Raw genomic sequence first — 18,542 nt, 5'->3', positions numbered from 1 at the left:
TCTGGTGACTTGTCATGTTGAGGTTGTGTCGTTGACTCATCGCCGCATCCGTGCGGCTCCAACGGAAATCATGCAGGAAGCGGTGACTAATGTTTTGAGCTTTCAAGGGTTCAACGGCCCATGATCCCCATGGGACGGGTAGATACGAGGATCGCAGGGATTGATATGGGGTCGAACGGCGCAATTGGAAGCAATTGAGCTATTTTGGAGGGTTCCGTGGCGGTGGATATTCCATTGAATCTCGATCGCCGGGTGATGTCAACCATGCCGATATGCAGGAGCTCTCTATATATAATACACCAACCTGAGGATCATGAAATGACTATTTATATAGCAGGATTTCGCTCCGCCGGGGGGAATACTTTAGAATATGCCCAAAAGAATATGAATATACATAGAGCCTTATAAGCGAAATACAGATGGCTTCACGCAGACAAATTTTACAGCGACAGTTAGCAGATCTTACTACTCAGTTAGAGGCGGCGAGGCGGTGCCGCCCTCGAAAAGGCCACGGCCAGGGGTGGTCGGACCAGGAATTCAACATTGAGATGCTTGTAGGGGCAATTGAAAATATCAAGCATTTGATTCGCGAGGAAGAGCGTCGGGGGAGATGATGAGCCGCATGTGGCGTGTTACTATTCATTGTATTTATGTTATTACTATATCATCTTATTGTGCATAATATATTATTAATCTATCCAACCGCGGCAGATTGTAACGATTTGTTACGGAAATTTGTTAGAGGGTTGGTAACACTGAAACAAAATTTTGAAGGGGCTTGCCTTATAGATAATTTATGAACTGATCACGAATTGCAAACACCTAACAGCCAGAGTACCGGTAGTTCTCCCGAACTAAACCAGATAATATCATGTGATTGAATGTATTCAACTAGTTACGAAGACCCTAGGAAAGCCCAAGTTGAGCTGTAGCTATTCACTAACTGGTAGTAGTACATCAGGTACCATAGGAAGCAAGGCTGACCTTTTTGGAACGCCATGGGCTTGACTGTGCTCAAAATTGATCCTGAATTTCAAAGACTGACCGATGAGACTTGTGTACCCTAATACACTCCAAATACTGTAGAAGTCAAACGACTGGGCTAGTTCCAGCCATAGCGAGTACTGTAGTGCATATGTATAGGCACCAATTAACCGGGTTACGGGAATTCGAGGACTGGCCCTCGAAAACACACTGCTCCTACTATTATTGGGGGGACTAGTCCCCCCCCCCCCCCCCCTCCTTCGGGCTCCGCTACGCGGAGATCTCGTTGATGTGACGGAGGTACGGGGGTTTGGGGGCAGAGCCCCTAACTACGGGAGCTCGAGGGCTGGCCCTCGAATACATACTACTACTAGTATCATTGGAATACACATTGGTATTAATGCGGTGGAGTCTATTGGAATTTTGATAAGAGAAATTACATCTCCTCGACCTGTTCGTCGAGCACCTCCTCGGTGATCTCCTCGATGTACTCGTCGCCCTCGTTGGACTCCTTGCCGATCTGGCTCTCTGGAGTGAGGCCAGCATTGGAAAGCCGGGCCTCCATCTCCTCTCGCCAGGACTTCCACTCCTCGATGGCCCGTCGTCGGCGCAGGATAAGCTCTCGGTTGGCCTCGGACGCCTCCATGGCGTCCTCCTCGTCGAACTGACGCGAGTACTGCTTGAGGTTCTTGGTGACCTGCTTCTTCTTCTGCTTGGTGAGCAGGCTCTCCGGTCGCGGTCTCCAGGCGAGCGCATTGAAGTGGTCCATGGAGTCCTCCCGCAGCAGGGCGCCTCGGAAGTCCCAGATCTTGTAGCCGTTCTCGACACGGTGCTTCCAGGCCGAGGACCAGGTCGCAACGAATCGCCCCGAAGGATCCCACTGCAGGTTGGTCATGCCGTAGTGCTCAGCAGAACCAACGGCATGCAGGTTGCACGGCATATCCTCCTTCTTCTCGCCCTCGTGGTCAAAGTCGTAGAAGTCGAGCTTGACGGAAGCGTTGTTCTGGTTGCCAATGGCAACGAATCGACCTCGCGGCGACCAGTGAACGGCATTGGCGCTCTGCTTCTCGAGCTTGTTGAGCAGCTTCCAGGTGCCCTGGATGCCCTTGTTTCGCTCCAAAGCGTAGAACGAGACCGTCGACTGCGCAGCCGCAGGCGCTGCGGCGGCAAGACCGGCGGCGGCGGCCGGAGACGGGCCGGGGACATCGGGCCGCGACAGAATGACGAATCGGTCAGAGTGCGGCTCCCACGCGAAGTTGACGACCGTCTCCTTGAGTTCAATTACCTCGACGGGGATGTTCTTTTCGGTGAGACGGAAGAACTCGAGGTTGGTGAAGGTCGACTTCTTGGTCTTGGTGTGTCGGTCGACCTTGACGCACAAGAACTTACCATCATTCTGCCAGTGGATGCGGCAGCCACTCACGTTGAACAGGTTGACCGATCGTATAACCTCCTTCGATGGGATCTCCATGAGGCTGACTCGGGCAGTCTGGTTGCTAAGCTCTGGAGTCCAGTAGCACAGCACGCTGGTCTCCTCCTTTCGGCCATCGAGCAGGATTGGGGCTGGTGCAAACTCAAAGTCGACAATGCCTGACACCTTGATGGACTTCTTGTCCACCAGACCCATGCTGGGGGTCTCGTAGACCTGCAGAGTGTCTGGAAGCACTCGGGCAAAGTACTTCTCGTCAGCGGACCACTTGAACTTAGGCATTCGCTGTGGGTTCTTGGGGTCAAAGCCCGGCACTGGGAAGGTTCGCAGTGGCAAGCATGTTGCCACATCCCATACGACTACGTGGTTTCCTTCGTCCTTCTCCTGGAATGGGTACTTAGCCCTTCGTGGGTCATCGGCCGGTGGAAGAGCAATTGGCTCCCGCGAGATGGTAATAGCATACTTCTCGCTTGGAGAGAACTCAATGGACTCTGGCTTAAGGTGTGGGAACTGGCCCAGGATGCTGAAGCTGGCACCACCTCGGATCTGGACACCCTCCAAGTGGAACGTCGCAATGTACGAACCCTTCGGCGACCACACCGAGTAGGTCTGGGTGCGGATAGGTGGCTCAATATCAGCATCCACAGCAGGCTCTGGATCCTGAGCCTTCTTGTTCCAGAAGACCATAATGTCCTTTTGTCGCTGCACCAAGAACTGGTCACGGCCCTGGGAGTCGGTCAGCCAGTCGCGCAGATGCTCACGTGGCTTGTACTCGGTGATTTCTGGCTCAACGTACTCCGTTGCGACCTTGCCGGCGAACGCGTAACGCTCAATGTCGCCCAGCTTGTTGACGAGGAACGTGTGCTTCTTGTCGAGCTTGGTGAAGTTGAGCGTTCGGATGGCGGTATCTGCCTGCTCCGGAGTCTCGTACTCGACAAACACGTATCCCTTGGTCAGCCCGTCTTCACCTTTTGGCATGAAGAACCCGTCATCCTTGATCTTGCCAATATCCTTGGTGAGCTTCTTCTTGATGACCTTGCTCAAGGCCTCAAACTTCTTGTCGTCGACAACTGGGATACCGTCGATCACGACAAAGCTCTCCATCCCATCATCTGGGTTCACCTCGTACTGCTTCTCCAAATCGGAGAAGTCAATCTCCTCCTCGCGAAACTCTGGCATCGCTTTTTTCAATTCCTTAATGGTTTCGTCGTCGTTTCTCACCGAAAGTTTTTTTTTCATTTTTCACCCCTTCGCCTGCGCGCGCGACACACGACTCCCTCCCACCGCTCCGGCCCTCCTTCCACCACCTCCTGGTCTTTCTGTTGGTATAAAGTACGGTAGTATCAATGTATATTCGAGGGTCAGCCCTCGAGCTCCCATAGCTCCGCTTCGCGGAGAGACTCAATTAGTTTCAATATCTGTACGAAGTAGAACCCTAGGGGGTTTGGGGGAAATGGTCCCCCCGTTTGTTTGTGCTTTGAGTTTGTTACGCTGCAACTGGGAGATGGTAACAGACTGTTGGGAGTTCGTCACGCCGTAACAAAGCTGCCTTCCAACATGGGGAGCGGAGCGTATTCGAGGGCCAGCCCTCGAGCTCCCGTAGCTCCGCTTCGCGGAGGGTTTCAATTGGCTCAATACCTCTACGAAAACAGGAAGAGAAATGTATACTTTTGGTTGCTAATAGCCAATTTTTAGGAACTTCACTGGTGGAAGCTTGGTTTCAAGTGGAAGCCAGCACTGTAGCGAGAAATCGTTAGAGTGAACAATCCTACCAGTACTCATATGCTTGTCTCAAAGAGATTCAGCTGCACATGTCTACAACAGATCTCGAAGCTACCTGTACCATGAAATTAAGAATGGCTCATCGAATAGTACATTGCAATGGATAATCTCGCTAATAATTGAGCTAATATTAACCTCTAGAAAGGCATTTATCAGATCAAAAACCAATGTCTTTGGGCTTCTTGGGTATTCATAACTTTTCAAATCACAATGGTATTGCGCTGGCGATGGTTCATTCATATTTCTGGCCATCGACTTTCGGCGGTAGGATAGAGGCCCAGGATGGTTTCAATGGCTAACGAGGAATAACGATGAGAAACGGCTACCGCATGTAAGGACGGCAGTAGGCACGCAAAAAATATCTTTATATGTATTCAATTCTGACATAGGGAGATAATTGTACAACCTAAATGCTCATTGCCGGGTACCATGGCGATACAGAACAGTGAAAATATTACAGTGCTCCAACCAGGCTTCGCTAGAGGTGATTCTTAAGTTCATTAAGACTGCGAGAGCAGTTGTCAAGACGATCAGATACCGTTGTAGTCTAAACCATAAACTCTGTCGACTATGGCAAGGTTCTTTTTTGACTTGCTAAGGCACTTTTACGGGGAATCATAGTCTTTGGGTTCTGTGGGAAGCTTCGGGGGAGACTGGCTCGTCCCCAACTGCATTACCATAATGCCAGTACCGTATTCGAGCGCCGGTAAACTCAATTGGCCCAATATCTCCACGAAGTAGAGCCCCAGGGGGGTTTGGGGGGACTGGTCCCCCCCAATTACACTACTACATGTAAGTACAGTACTAAATGTTTTCGAGCCAACGTGGCTCAGCGGCACTTCTAAGAGTGGTTACTATGTGGGAGTCCCGTGGCTCCGCTGAGGAGGGGTAGTGTTCTCCGCTAAGCGGAGCCCCCAGGCTTTGGGTGAGGGGTTCCTACCTACATAAAAAGACGCAAATGCCCTCCAACTCATCGAGCATGTCTGTACTTGTCCCTTCGAGTCTGGAATAGATCTCGAAGTACCCAGATGCCCCCGATACCAAATACCAAAGCCCCAGATGCCCAGATACCCACAGGACGGTACGCGGGGCACGCCAAGGCGGAATGCCCAGATATACGCGGGTCACGTGTAAATCGACGCATGGTCTCCCCCTATGACGTAGGGCGCGGGTTGATGGACCTAATCCTCAATATAACGCTTTAAACGTGCGGTACTAAGTGCTTTAACGACGGTACTAAGTGGACTGTGATACCAGAAGAGATACGTTATACATGGATCGAGTACCCGTGTTGAACCCAAAGCCTTTTGAGTCTTTTATTTTAGCCGTATATACCCGTTCAAATTGAATCGTAGTACCAGTAGATGGTAGATGAATGGGAATGACGAACCAAGCGGAGTACAAACCCATAGGCCATGAAGCCGAGGAGAACCCCTTGGGAGACCCGGAGCAGGGCGGATCTATGAACCAGCTGGAGGATTACGAGGAGACTGCGGCGTTCATGCCACCGCGAAGACCCTCCTCGCATCACCGGCTGCGACCTAGCACGCTGGATGAGAAGCAAGCGGCTAAGAAGAAGCGATATATCTACTCAGGTATTGCGCTCGTCGTCGTGCTGTCGTCTTTTGTGCTCCAAACAGAGGCTGCTGGGTACCTGGCGACAACGCTGCGATACCGTAAGCCCATCTTCACGCTATACCTCACCCATTCCTCGTGGGTGCTCATGTGGCCCTTACAGATTGTGTTCCTGCGGTTCCGCAAGCTGCATCAGCCGTTCCGCGTGTTCCTGAGGAGGCATCTCGACTCGACCTACCACACGGCCTCTCTGGTGGTCAGCTGCCAGAGCTCGGACCCGACTCAGTCGCCTGTGCGGTACATCATCAGGATCTGCCTCTTGCTGTTCCTGGCGCTGAACTTCGCCGGATCGTCGTGGTACATTGCCGTGAATCTCACGACCCCCAACGATCTCACTGCGATCTACAATTGCTCAGCTTTCTTCGCCTACGCCTTCTCGGTACCCATTCTCAGGGAACCATTCCGGTGGGATAAGGCGTCTGCTGTTCTGCTGTCCATTGTAGGTGTGTGCGTAGTGGCCTATGCCGGATCAAGTGACCGTGGTACGGTCGAGGATTACCCGTACCGGATGGCGGGCAATATGATCATTGGCGCCGGAGCGGTGCTTTATGGCCTCTACGAGGTCATTTACAAGCGGTTCGCAAGCCCTCCGGCCTCGGTCGCAGCCAAGAAGCAGGCCTCATTTGCCAATGTTGTGGGCTCCTGCATTGGCGCCTGCACTTTGACGTTGCTATGGGTCATCCTACCCGTTTTGCACTTTACTGGCATCGAGGAGTTTGAGCTGCCTAGAGGCGAAGCGGCGCTCATGCTGTTTGTATCACTAATCGGGAACGTGCTTTTTTCGGGCTCGTTCCTGGTGCTCATGTCACTTACGTCTCCTGTTTTGTCTTCTGTCGCTGCGTTGTTGACGACCTTCCTCGTCCCGCTGGTCGACTGGCTGCTGTTTGGTAGCGAAATTGGCGGAAGCGATTTGCTAGGCGGCGTTCTAATCATTTTGGCGTTTGCTCTGCTCGCATATGCCTCTTATAAGGAATTGCAGGAGGAGGACGAGGAGACGGACGATAGTAGCGATGAGCATGAAGAATAACTTATTCTACTCAATGTCATTAACATTTTACTTGTGTCAAAAGAATCAGAGAATCCATAGCGAACCTATAGATGAACATAACTCGCCGTTCTCAGGGAGGTGGTGCCCCAGGAAGATCTGGAGGGCCAGGTAGTAGCAATGTGTATTCGAGGGCCAGCCCTCGAGCTCCCGTAGTTGGGGGCTCTGCCCCCAAACCCAGGAGCCTTCGTCATATCAACCTGATCTCCGCATAGCGGAGCCCAAGGGGGGTTTGGGGACTGGTCCCCCCATTGTACACTGGAAAGGTGTGTTCGCTTCGCGGAAAGATGGGAGTTTGTTACGCGCTGCAAATTGCGCGTTTGAACTTGTTACACATTGCAACAGAAGCTGTTGTAAAAAGTTGGGAGTTTGTAACGAGCAGTAACAAAACGGTCCTGGAAAGTTCATAGGCAGCCAAATTTACTAACCGAACTAAACCTTCAGAGATTTGGGGCCAGTAGAGGCTAGTTGAAAGGAATTGTAAATAATATTACATGTACCGGTACTTCTATGAATGGTAAAAAGGTAAGGGTCATTACAGGACGAGTTTCTCGACAGAGTAGACGGGAACACGCCTGCTGATGGAGTTGGCGTGCCGCAGCATGTTCTTCTTTTTGGCCCGGGCGCTGAGCTCCTGCTGCTGTTGCAGCTCCCGCTGGGATTCGCCCGTACCAAACGCGAGAAGACCCTGTACCTTCTCGCGCTCCCGCTGCTCTGCAGAAATAACCTCCGGCTCCGTCGTCGCAGACTTCTTAGAGTGCTTCTTCTTCTTCTCCTTGCTGAGCTTCTTGAGTTCTCGCTTGGACAGATTGCTGACAGCAGTCGGGTCAGTCTCGGGGTCAACTTTTCGAATCACCTCGTCAATCAAAGCCATAATCTCGCTAGACGCTTCCAATGCCTCCACCTGCGAGTTAACCTGCTCCGACAGACTCGAAACAACCTCCTGGTCCCATGCAAACAGCCCGCCAACGTCAATGAAGCTGGACACAATGGTCCACCCGACGTTGAGCTGGGCAAGCCGGTTGACGATACGGTTGATCTCAGAAACATCCGAATATACCCGCTTAACGGCGTCTACAATGGCCTCCTGGCCATATTCCTCGACAATTCGGTTCACCACGTCCCCAAAGATCTCGTCGCTTGGGTTCGACAGCGTGCTGACAAGGTCAACACAGCTGAGGGTCGGCGCAGTGACCACGGCCTGTCGCAAGAGTCGCGGCCGCGAAGCGAGACTGCCCAGAAGATCCTCAATCTCGGGGGACGGGAACAATGGGTGGGTTAGTAAATAGATAACAGCGTTCTCAGGGACAAACTCCAGCGGCTTGGAGTCGTCAAAAATCATGTCAACCACCTCTACGATGAACTCTCGGTCTACTTCCCGGTCTTTATCGGCTTCGTACACAACACTTTCGAGCTCACCGTCACCAATTTCATCCCAGTTCTCGCCCTTGAGGTACTTTACGAGCTTAACTTCAAAGGTCTTTTCGTCCTTCTTCTCTCGCAGCTCCCGCAGATCGTCTAGAACGTCCATCGCCAGTGTAGCAGAGGTCGTGTAGATGTCTCCAAGCACTTTGTTATACTCCTTCAGCCCGTAGTTCTTCTTGATGACAATGTCCGACAGGGCGAATCTCCAACCGGGCTCGCCTTCCTCCTCGAATCCTCGGCCCAGAGACTCCAACAAAGTCCCCTTGCCAGAATCCACAGCCAGCGCAACCACGCTCGCCGATTTGGCGGCAGAAGTCACGCCAATAGCCAGCTTGGCAGTTGATGCATACATGACAAGCTCCAGCTGCTTACTGTCAAGCTCTTCGGTGGCCAGCAGTGTCTGGAAGCTCGTGTCGATAAGCAGAACTTCACTGTGGCCCGAAGAAACAAGGATCTTTCGCTTGCCCAGGCTCACAATCGTCGGGTTGGGGCTGTCGGCGTTGGTGAAGGGAATCTTCATCGACGCTACCTGCGACCCGTCCAGGGGAGAGAACATTTCTAGACTTGTGCCAAGGAATCTATACAGCAGGCCATCTCCGTATGTGAATGCAGGAGAAACTTTGCCTGATTTGGAGGCCTCTATTGGTATCTGAACTCGGGACAAGTCGTAGCCCTTAAAAGGCGTCAGGGCGACAACCCGGAGATTCAGGTCCTCTGACTTGGGTCGCGAAGACACTATAAGCACAGCGCCGCCTTCAGGCGCCGTCTCAGTACCGAGATCACGCTCGGATATGAAAGTGGTATATACTTGAGAATCGCCCTTATCGCTCTCAGTGGTCCACAGCGGCTCGGGACCCTCTCCGAAGTCACCTGCGTAGCAGCGAACTTCGCAGGACTTGAAAACTACATAGACATGGCCCTGGGAAACGCTGATCTTGCACACTTCCTTATCAGTTTCGACAGAACTTGATCTGGGCTCATCTGACTCGGTAGAGATGCGGTAGAGATAGAATTTCTTCCGCTCAACTGTGGCGTAGTACACTGACCCGTCATCGCTCGCTGCAATTGCGGTTATCTTGGACACGGGCGAGATCGAGTGCGACCAGATGAGCTGCGGCGGGGACTGCAGAGTATATGCGCACACTGACGAGGTAGAGATACCCAGGAACACGCTCGACCGAGAGCAAGCGATCTTGGGGCTATGCGTAACCTTGGAGCTACTCTGTGGTAGCTCCAGCAGAGTAAAAGGTGCTGATATCGACGGCATATCCGGTTTGCTCTGGGTTGTGTGTCGTTTGATTTTGATTTTTCATTATCGGAAATTTTTTTTTCAGCGATATCGCCGTTATTTCATCGGAATTTATTGCCGCACGCCGCTATTACGGATATACCACCATGGATTCTACATAATAATAAGACAAATTTGACAGTTACAAGTCTCTCTGTGAAGAATACAATTTGCTGTGAAGATTGTTGGTACGAACTTTGGTTTTCCTGTTAATGTAGATTGGACAATATAACGTATCTTTCAAAGCAATGCCAGAGAGCGAAGGCTCCTACCGGTACTGGCTATTTTAACGTATTGCTCCGGCTCATGATCAATGAACTTACTAAATAACATTACGATTGCTATCATCGATAATCAACTTTTACGCGGGAGGCGTGGAAAGAATAAATTATTTAGAAGTAACGGGCCTAGTTGCTTCGCTGAGCATAGTCCATTTACATTTCACATCAGGCCGATCTCAGCCTTAGTCCAGGCCAGCTCCAGCATGATTCGCCGTTTCAAAGTTGCATTTGTAGTCAACAGTGGCCATTAGTATCTATTTCATAGGTAATATTATTGCAGGTACAGTAGATCTTTAGCACAGTACCTAATGGGTATCGGACTATACCGCAGACATAATCCAAACTACCAATTAATGCGAACAAGCTAGCTATTGTTGTCCCAGTTATACTTTTTTGTGCCCAGATATTGTTGGATAGAAGTAGGCGGTCTTGTTCATGGTTTCGATGTGTAAAACAGTTCATATATAGAAATCAAAAATCAAAAAAATACATAAATATCAAAGCTAAACTCGCTCAGCATGGGAAGCAGTGGCCTTGAGCTCCTCTGCCTCAGCTTGAATGGCAAACTTGTCTGCATTGCCGTGCACTTCGTCGATATCAATTGCAGCAGCAGAGCCAAAGAGGTTCTCCATCTCTTCCATACTAATGCCCTTGGTCTCCTTGATGAAGAACCAGGTGAACGCCAGAATCACAAAGTTGAAGATGGCAAACATCAGGAACAGCCTCCAGCCTAGCGTCTGAACGCCAATCGGGACGACCTTAGAAATCATAAAGTTGAAGGCCCACTGGGTCGCAGCAGCACTGGTAATGCCGTACTCACGCAACCGAGTAGGGAAGATCTCAGATGCATACGTCCATGGAACTGGGCCCCACGATGCTGAATAGGCAACGCAGAAGATGTAAATCATAACGATCATGCCGTATGTCTTCCCAGTGGGACCGACAGTGGAGTTTTGAACGACATCAGTCTGGGAGAAAATGATGCTGCAAGTTAGTAGCGCACAGCCCATAATTGCACCGCCAAGAAGCAGGGACCATCGTCGGCCCACTCTCTCGATAAAAAAGAGCATCCAGAGAATGGAGCAAACAGCCTTGACAATGCCGTATACGCCGGTCGCAAACAGTCCAGCAGACTCTTTGGAGAGACCCACGGCTTTAAAGAAGATCGGAGCGTAGTAAGTGAATGCATTAGTGCCAGTCAGCTGCTGGCAAATCATGAGGGCGATAGCAAGCATGAACCGTTTTAGGTTGGGGGGGATGAAGACCTCCTTCCAAGTAACACCCGCGGTCTCCTCCAATTCCTTTTCAGTGGCAGCGCAGATTTCGGCAAACTCCTCCAAGATCTCCTGCTCAGAGTAATCTCCCTTTCGCAGGTACCTCAAAGAGGCAAGGCCCTCTGCCTTCCTGTCCTTTTTCACGAGCCATCGGGGACTCTCCTTCAATGGAATGACGCCCAGACCAAGGACAGTTCCGGGGATGATCTGAAGTGCAACTGGGATTCGCCATTGGTTGCTACCGACAACTCGCTGCTGACAGGCATAGTCGACCCAGTAGCTGATAGCAATACCGGTGAAGATCATGCACCCATATACGGTCAAAAGCTGACCTCGGATATTCTTAGGCGAGGCCTCACCAATCATCAATGGAGCCAGCATACTGGCAGAACCAACCGCGAGACCACTAATGACTCGACCAGCATAGAAAATGCCAAGCTTACCTCCAGAAACAGTCTGCAGTACGGCTCCAACGTCGAATACAATACCACACAAGATCAGAGCGAGTCTTCGACCAAGCTTATCAGTGAAGAACGCCATTGCAATGACACCAAAGAAGCAACCAGCCTGGAGTGTAGCGACGACATTGCCGGAGAGGGCGGCGGAATTTTCGTCGTTAATGCCAAAGTCCTCCCTGAAGGATGGTAGAGTAACGGCAGCACCAATAAACCCAGTATCGTAACCGAATAGGAAGCCACCCAACCCGGCAATCGCGACGAGTGACAATATCCTTATGTTAATCATGCTGGACAATGAATAAAGATTCTTGTTTTCTGATTTGAACTGATCGTTGCATTTTGGCCATATTTATATTGAATGCTATACGGAGAATCTCTCTGGACCGCATCGTGGGGGACGCACGGAGAAATGCTTAAGGCAGCCTCACCTGCGATGATCGGCTATCAAAGCTCTGCTCCGCTAATATCGCTAATATCGCTAATTTCACTTTATTCGCTACCCATATTACGTAGTTGCGAATACTATACGGAGAATCCTTGGACGCCTTCGTGGGGGAATGCCCCGCGCGGAGAAATGCTTCATGCAGCCTCGTCTGCGATGATCGACGCGACAACCCTAATATAGTAGAAAATGGTGGATCATCCCCTCCCTCCCCTCCCCTTAACCTAACGGCCGAAAAAGCGGGGCTCAACACCCGAAAACTTTTCAAAGTAAGTCTACTTAGTGATTAAGCCAGCGAAAGCTCTCTTTTGAAGTAAATGTTGGCTGATTCTTGTTCGGCCCTCTCTTCACGAACATCGGCCATTTTACCTGCATTGGTGCTGCTCTGCACGGCTTACAAAGGGCGCACGGATATGTATACACTGTAGTTGAATAGATCAAGTGCGGGGGTTGGTTACTCGGCCATATAGCGGAGTTTAGGAGATGTTCCGAACAGAAGAGCTGAATGCTTCCCCCATGAACAGTCCACTGCTATGATTGACTTGGAGACCCCCCAAACCTTCGTAGCTCTGCTTAACGGAGATTTTAGTAGAGATGATCCCGTCCTCGAATTTAGCTTCCATCTTGAATAAAGGATGCTACACCCCCACTTATTTCGCGTCATGAAAACGACTGCTTGGCGGCAGCCTAGAATCAGCTGCTTTTTTTACCATAGGAGAGAGCATACCGTCCCTGAAAATTGATCAAACATCCCGTTGATAGTAACGCACCATCCAGCCCGCGGGGTAGTACTGTACCGAATGACGAATAAAAGTCTCGGCCGAAACCGTGTGCTGCAAGGCTGTAACGGAAAAGCTCTGATGCCTATTCAACTACAAAACGCCCTATAGCTATTAGGGCGTTTTGTGGGGTTGATTTACATGTCGGAAGACGACCCCCGCGGAAGCGATACCGGGATCAGAGGCGGCGATCAGAATTGCCCAGGATTAACAGTAGCGAAACTTCACAGAAGGAGAAATTTTTTGGCCAAGTTAAAGGATTCCAACTTCCAAGAACTTGAATGGTATAACAGTAAAGTATCTTTATCGGTTTGGTGAATTACTGTGACGTTTTGATGCAATATGCATGTAGGGTTATACTGTGGGGTACGGCCGAAGCGGTCTCGGACTTATACAGTTTGTATTCACTTTACGAACACCAATTGTTCAGGGAGCCTATCTAGCAGTTTGCGATACCATGAGCCTTTAGACCCGGTAGCTCGCGGGAGATCAACGTTAATGTTAGATTCAATGTGAGGAGTGCAGTTGGGGGGACCAGTCCCCCCAAACCCCCCTGGGGCTCCGCTTCGCGGAGATTTGGTTGATATGATGAATGTTCTTCTTTCGACGGGGGGTTTGGGGGCAGAGCCCCCAACTACGGGAGCTCGAGGGCTGGCCCTCGAAGAACATGAGCAGCATGGGCCTGACATGGAAGTTCCTGAATACTCACTCCGAGCCATTTAGTTAGGGGAATTCTGGAGGAGCAACCAGGGGTACCCGCTTGTACTTTGCATTGATGATTCGCGATCTGATAACGTTAATTTAGTGTCTAACTTCAAGTCACTTAACCTTTTCGGCCGCATGAGGCTTGTGCGGCTCAACCATTTAAATTTCTTTTAAACCAAACAGACCGTGATATGCATCATCCATGTATTTGCTAATGATGCGATTGCTACTGTTCCTAGCAGTGCTTAGATTTCTATTAGTATGGAAAAGCCCCCAGATGTTCCAATGGCTCCTCTCAAAGAAGCGGTATCGACTAGGCAAGATAGAAGAGACACTTATTCGCACAGATATAATCGTATACTCATTTCACAGCACGGAGCATGAAGAGAATTGCGAGAGTAACATCAAAAGCGAGCCTGCTGATACATCTGCGACTACGACAACTACAGCTGGTGCTGTGTGGAGGGACGTTTCCAATGGATCTCTGAGTCATCGCATAATAGAAGGAAGGCCATTATACATTTGGGACATGATAGTAGCAAACACGCCAGGGTGTATTTCGCGCTACCTTGCATTGCGAAGACTGTCTGCCCCTACGTCACCAGGCCGGTACGGCAACAATCGCCGTCACCACGGGCGCTGGGTTGGTCCATCACCATTGCGCAATGACCTTACAGCCTCATTGGTCCAGGAGTCCAGTTCTGAAAGTGATGGTAGTAACTCCGATACATCTTCAGCGTCCGGGTTGACTTCTAATTCCGAGTGCTCTTCTGTAAGCCCAACCATCGACTCGAGTGAGAGCGAACACCATCATCCGGAGTCAACCGACCAGTGGGACCCAGAGTTGACCACGGCTAACCAGCATTGCAAGAAGAAAGAATAAAGTTACAGTTGAAGATAAACATAACCAAAATAGCAATTCATGACTTTTGTCAAAACCAGCGACGTAAAACCACTACTTGGCCACAGATAATTGATGATTACTAGGATTTGGCAGTACTTCATATGGTATCTAGTGGGTGTTTGGTTCTCATGGGTACTTCTAGAAATGCTCAACATACTGGCGACAAAAATGACCCCTGGCGCAATTGCCTTCTACGCTACAGTCATTCCAGCACTTCCCTATCCTGCCGCCAAAACCGCATTACTTTTCCGGTGGACTTGCAAGAAATGCTATAATTTTATTCTCGACGACCCAGGACATGTTTTATTGGCGTTCTCCTCAGAAGTGCGTACAGATTTCTACAATTCGACTACCAACTCGAAGGTATGCGCCAAAAGCGGGTTGATAAGGTCGCCTTCAGCAAGCGAAAACATTGCAGAAAAAGACCCTAGAAATGCTATGGACTACGTCTAACATATACATTCTCAATGACATTAAATTGGCTCACTTAAATCTTTAAGAATCCCCAGCTGTGGATTATCTGCCGAGTACCGATATCACCATCGCAATCCCCGGAGGTTGTCGGAGTCGGAGATTCAAAATCACCACCGTTCATAATCCTCATATACCAACCAAGGAATGAAATAATGAACAGACTAAACGCGATAAGGCCGATTTTGAGCCAAATTAATAGGCCTCTGATTACCGCGAGACTGAGCGGAGCGCATGTTGTGCGGCTGAGCCAGCAGCCCGCGAGACGAAGCCTGTTCTTCTTCTATGGACCTGGCCCGAAGCCATACGAGATCTACAACGAAAGGCCCGGGCCGATCCGCAAGCTATTGAACTACGTCCCTGCTCCGATCAAGCTGTTTGGTGTTATGGCCGGGAGTGCTGCGGTGCTGTTGTTTGTAGCTACTCCGCTGCTTATCATTGCCACCCCGCCATTGTGTCTGGCTGTTTGGTGGTACGGGCGTAAGCTGGCGAAAATGCGCCAGGATCTTTATAACCAGCGATGGAACAATATGGGCAGCTACCATTTAACTTTCAATGACCGTGAGTCCGCAATTGATGGGTTCACGACGGGCCAGCTGCCCAATAGAGCAAAGCATCGGATTCTGGCGGCGCTGGAACACAACGAACAGGGGATCAGCAGCGACTTGGGGCTGGACTATAATATGAGCAGTGTACGGCAGTTAGTTAAGTTTACGCCGGTGGAATCAATTCACCAGGACTTTAAGGGGTCTTCGCAAGGGTTTAAGGAGGAGATGGAGGTGAGCACGTATGGCTTGCTTAATAACGGCTATAGAAGGGGCGATGTTACGTTAGTTGTGGTGCACAAGTCGACGTCTTCGGATTCCAAGATGCGAATTGAGATTGAAACTGCCCGTTCGCGCTACGTGTTGGAGAATGACCCTTATGATAACGATTCGGATGTGACTATTGAGGTGAAAGGGAGGTAATGTACATAGATCCAAACACGCTTTTCTTACATAATGAGTTTTATATGCTCTTCCTTATCTTCATGTGTATCAGCCAAGAGTTGATTGTAACTTAAAAGATGAAAAAGTCATTAGATGTGAACAATTGAAGTCATATATACATTCCGGTGACTTGATGCTTTTTACTCTCTCAATGTAATCAACTGATATCTACTATATATCCTGCGTATATGATGTCATTGAGGTGGTTTCCCGCGCCACCTAGTTAATTGTAACTATCCTTCATCGACTCAGCGATTCCCCCATCCGGTCCCCCCAAACTCCCCCCCCTTGAGGCTCGTCTTCACGGAGTTTACATATCTTTGCCATTTTGCCAAGCTACGGAGGTTTGGAGACTGACCCCCAAAGTACAAATAAACCCCCACCTAGGTTGTGCATGGTTGCATGCATGAGCCGCACGCGCCGCACGAGACTTCCGTTTTTTTGCAATTGGGGGGAGCAGTCCCCCCAAACCCCCCTGGGCCACCGCTTCGCGGAGAAAACTCTGCGATTTCTCGGCGCAGCCGAGCTACGGGGGTTTGGGGGCTGGCCCCCAAATAGTAAATCCCACCCAGTTCAGCTGGCCAGTGTTGAGCCGCACGCGCCGCACATTATCACCTGACTTCCGGGTCACATGACCCAAACACAGCCCGGGGTAAATCCCAACCCCTACGGCCACGACGACCACCGACGACGAGAGGACGACAATCGACAAAGCGACGGTAGAGGATTACACAACAATGGAGCAGCCAATTGGTGAGTAGCGACAAGCATTCTAGCATCTATACAGAACGGCAGGCTAACCCGTTTTTAGTCCTTGACCAGGGTACTGGATTTGTGAAGATTGGCCGGGGCGGTACGAACTTCCCGGACCACACCTTCCCCTCGATAGTGGGGCGCCCAATTCTACGAGCGGAGGAACAACTGTCGTCCGATGTCGTGATCAAGGATATCATGTGTGGCGATGAGGCGTCTGCGGTGCGAACGGCTCTGGACATTTCGTACCCGATGGAGAATGGCATCATCCGGAACTGGGAGGACATGGGCCATCTGTGGGACTACGCGTTCTACGAGCGCATGAAGATTGATCCGCGGGGCCGTAAGGTGCTTCTGACCGAGCCGCCGCTGAACCCGCTCAAGAACCGGGAGAAAATGGTCGAGACAATGTTTGAAAAGTACGGCTTCAACGGCGTGTATGTCGCCGTACAGGCGGTTCTGGCGCTTTATGCGCAGGGTCTGTCGTCAGGCGTAGTCGTAGACTCGGGTGACGGTGTCACTCACATTGTGCCTGTGTACGAGAACGTAGTGCTGAACCACTTGACGCGGCGGATAGACGTGGCTGGGCGGGACGTAACGCGGGAGATGATCAACCTGCTGTTCCGCCGGGGCTACGCGTTCAACCGAACCGCTGATTTCGAGACAGTGCGTCAGATCAAGGAAAAGTTCTGCTATGTAAGCAACGACCTGCAGTTTGACCAGCATCTGGCCGAGGAGACGACGGTGCTTATGGAGAACTACGAACTGCCCGACGGGCGCACCATCAAGATTGGGCCAGAGAAGTTCCTGGCGCCAGAGTGCTTGTTCCAGCCGCATCTCATGGGACGTGAGCAGCCCGGCATTGGTGAGGCGCTGTTCGAGACGATCCAGTCGGCAGACATGGACGTGCGAACCTCGCTGTATCGAGCAATTGTGCTTTCTGGCGGTTCTAGCATGTACCCGGGTCTACCTACGCGACTGGAGAAGGAGCTGAAGCAGCTGTGGCTGACGCGGGTGCTCAAGGGCGATCCTGCTCGTCTCGGCAACTTCAAGGTCAGAATCGAGGACCCGCCACGACGAAGACACATGGTGTTCCTCGGTGGTGCAGTCCTGGCTAACATCATGCATGATAAGGAGCATGCTTGGATCACGAAGCAGGAGTGGGAAGAGCAGGGCCCTCGCGCCCTGGCCAAGCTTGGCCCACGATAATTGTATTTCTCTCTCTCCTAGATTATGTATTTCAACTCATTTCCTCACTAACCCCCTCTTACCACTCTCCCCTTTATTCGAGGGCCAGCCCTCGAGCTCCCGTAGTTGGGGGCTCCGCCCCCAAACCCCCGTCATGTCAGATTCTCTGCGGTGACCCCCGGGGGACTGGTCCTCCTAGTGCAAGTAATGGGGTGTCGTTGTGGATACGAGTATGATAGATGCTCTACTGCGCTTAATTCTACAGACATGTAGTACCTCAGTATTACCCGAGATATATCTTTCTCATAGAATAAACGACATTCGAATAACAATAAAAAATTACTATTGTACTGTCGTGAGATCAATGCTTGAATGAAGATATAAAGATGCTGTATTGGAACCCTGTAGTTCCGCTTCGCGAAGATTGATAAGATTCAGATACCACTTTCTTGAACCTGATTGCTCTTAAATGCTTAATTATTGCTCGATCTATCGATCACTGCAGCTTCCAGACTTCATTTATCTTAAATACTTAATTGTTGCTTTATTTTGAGTGCGTCAGATTTAATCAGATCATATTCCGCTGTCGCTTTTGGTGCCAATTGATGGACACTATATTTGGGCATATATCTACAGCTAATTCGATTGCGTACCCCAGCGTACTACAGTACGATTCCATCAAAAAATGGTTCATAAAAGGGTGGGCGGCT

The 18,542-nt window shown here is 50.5% G+C and overlaps 7 protein-coding genes across 7 annotated transcripts; 4 read left to right on the top strand and 3 right to left on the bottom strand.

The window, feature by feature from the left end:
• Positions 1-1,420: 1,420 nt before the first annotated feature.
• On the bottom strand, positions 1,421-3,592 carry PRT1 (translation initiation factor eIF3 core subunit b; the record flags this gene model as incomplete). Its single annotated transcript, XM_076683540.1, has 1 exon — positions 1,421-3,592. The coding sequence occupies one exon, from the start codon at positions 3,590-3,592 to the stop codon at positions 1,421-1,423; it is 2,172 nt and encodes a 723-aa protein (XP_076542167.1).
• Positions 3,593-5,657: 2,065 nt separating this feature from the next.
• On the top strand, positions 5,658-6,857 carry TRVA0_009S00958 (DMT family transporter; the record flags this gene model as incomplete). Its single annotated transcript, XM_076683539.1, has 1 exon — positions 5,658-6,857. The coding sequence occupies one exon, from the start codon at positions 5,658-5,660 to the stop codon at positions 6,855-6,857; it is 1,200 nt and encodes a 399-aa protein (XP_076542166.1).
• Positions 6,858-7,410: 553 nt separating this feature from the next.
• Positions 7,411-9,567, bottom strand: UTP8 (Utp8p; the record flags this gene model as incomplete). The annotated part of the gene is made up of 1 exon (XM_076683538.1): positions 7,411-9,567. The coding sequence occupies one exon, from the start codon at positions 9,565-9,567 to the stop codon at positions 7,411-7,413; it is 2,157 nt and encodes a 718-aa protein (XP_076542165.1).
• An 805-nt stretch (positions 9,568-10,372) lies between these two features.
• HXT15 (sugar porter family MFS transporter) lies at positions 10,373-11,887 on the bottom strand (the record flags this gene model as incomplete). Its single annotated transcript, XM_076683537.1, has 1 exon — positions 10,373-11,887. The coding sequence occupies one exon, from the start codon at positions 11,885-11,887 to the stop codon at positions 10,373-10,375; it is 1,515 nt and encodes a 504-aa protein (XP_076542164.1).
• A 1,842-nt stretch (positions 11,888-13,729) lies between these two features.
• TRVA0_009S00892 (uncharacterized protein) lies at positions 13,730-14,410 on the top strand (the record flags this gene model as incomplete). Its single annotated transcript, XM_076683536.1, has 1 exon — positions 13,730-14,410. The coding sequence occupies one exon, from the start codon at positions 13,730-13,732 to the stop codon at positions 14,408-14,410; it is 681 nt and encodes a 226-aa protein (XP_076542163.1).
• Positions 14,411-15,057: 647 nt separating this feature from the next.
• On the top strand, positions 15,058-15,870 carry TRVA0_009S00870 (uncharacterized protein; the record flags this gene model as incomplete). The annotated part of the gene is made up of 1 exon (XM_076683535.1): positions 15,058-15,870. One exon carries the CDS (start codon positions 15,058-15,060, stop codon positions 15,868-15,870), a length of 813 nt encoding a protein of 270 aa, XP_076542162.1.
• Positions 15,871-16,628: 758 nt separating this feature from the next.
• On the top strand, positions 16,629-17,853 carry ARP2 (actin-related protein 2; the record flags this gene model as incomplete). Its single annotated transcript, XM_076683534.1, has 2 exons — positions 16,629-16,644; positions 16,703-17,853. 2 exons carry the CDS (start codon positions 16,629-16,631, stop codon positions 17,851-17,853), a joined length of 1,167 nt encoding a protein of 388 aa, XP_076542161.1.
• Positions 17,854-18,542: the final 689 nt, after the last annotated feature.

The sequence above is a fragment of the Trichomonascus vanleenenianus genome (genome assembly GCF_965637985.1).
Source record: "Trichomonascus vanleenenianus strain CLIB 3782 genome assembly, contig: TRVA0_009S, whole genome shotgun sequence".
NCBI lineage: Eukaryota > Fungi > Ascomycota > Dipodascomycetes > Dipodascales > Trichomonascaceae > Blastobotrys > Blastobotrys vanleenenianus.
This window is presented reverse-complemented; position numbering and strand designations above follow the sequence as displayed.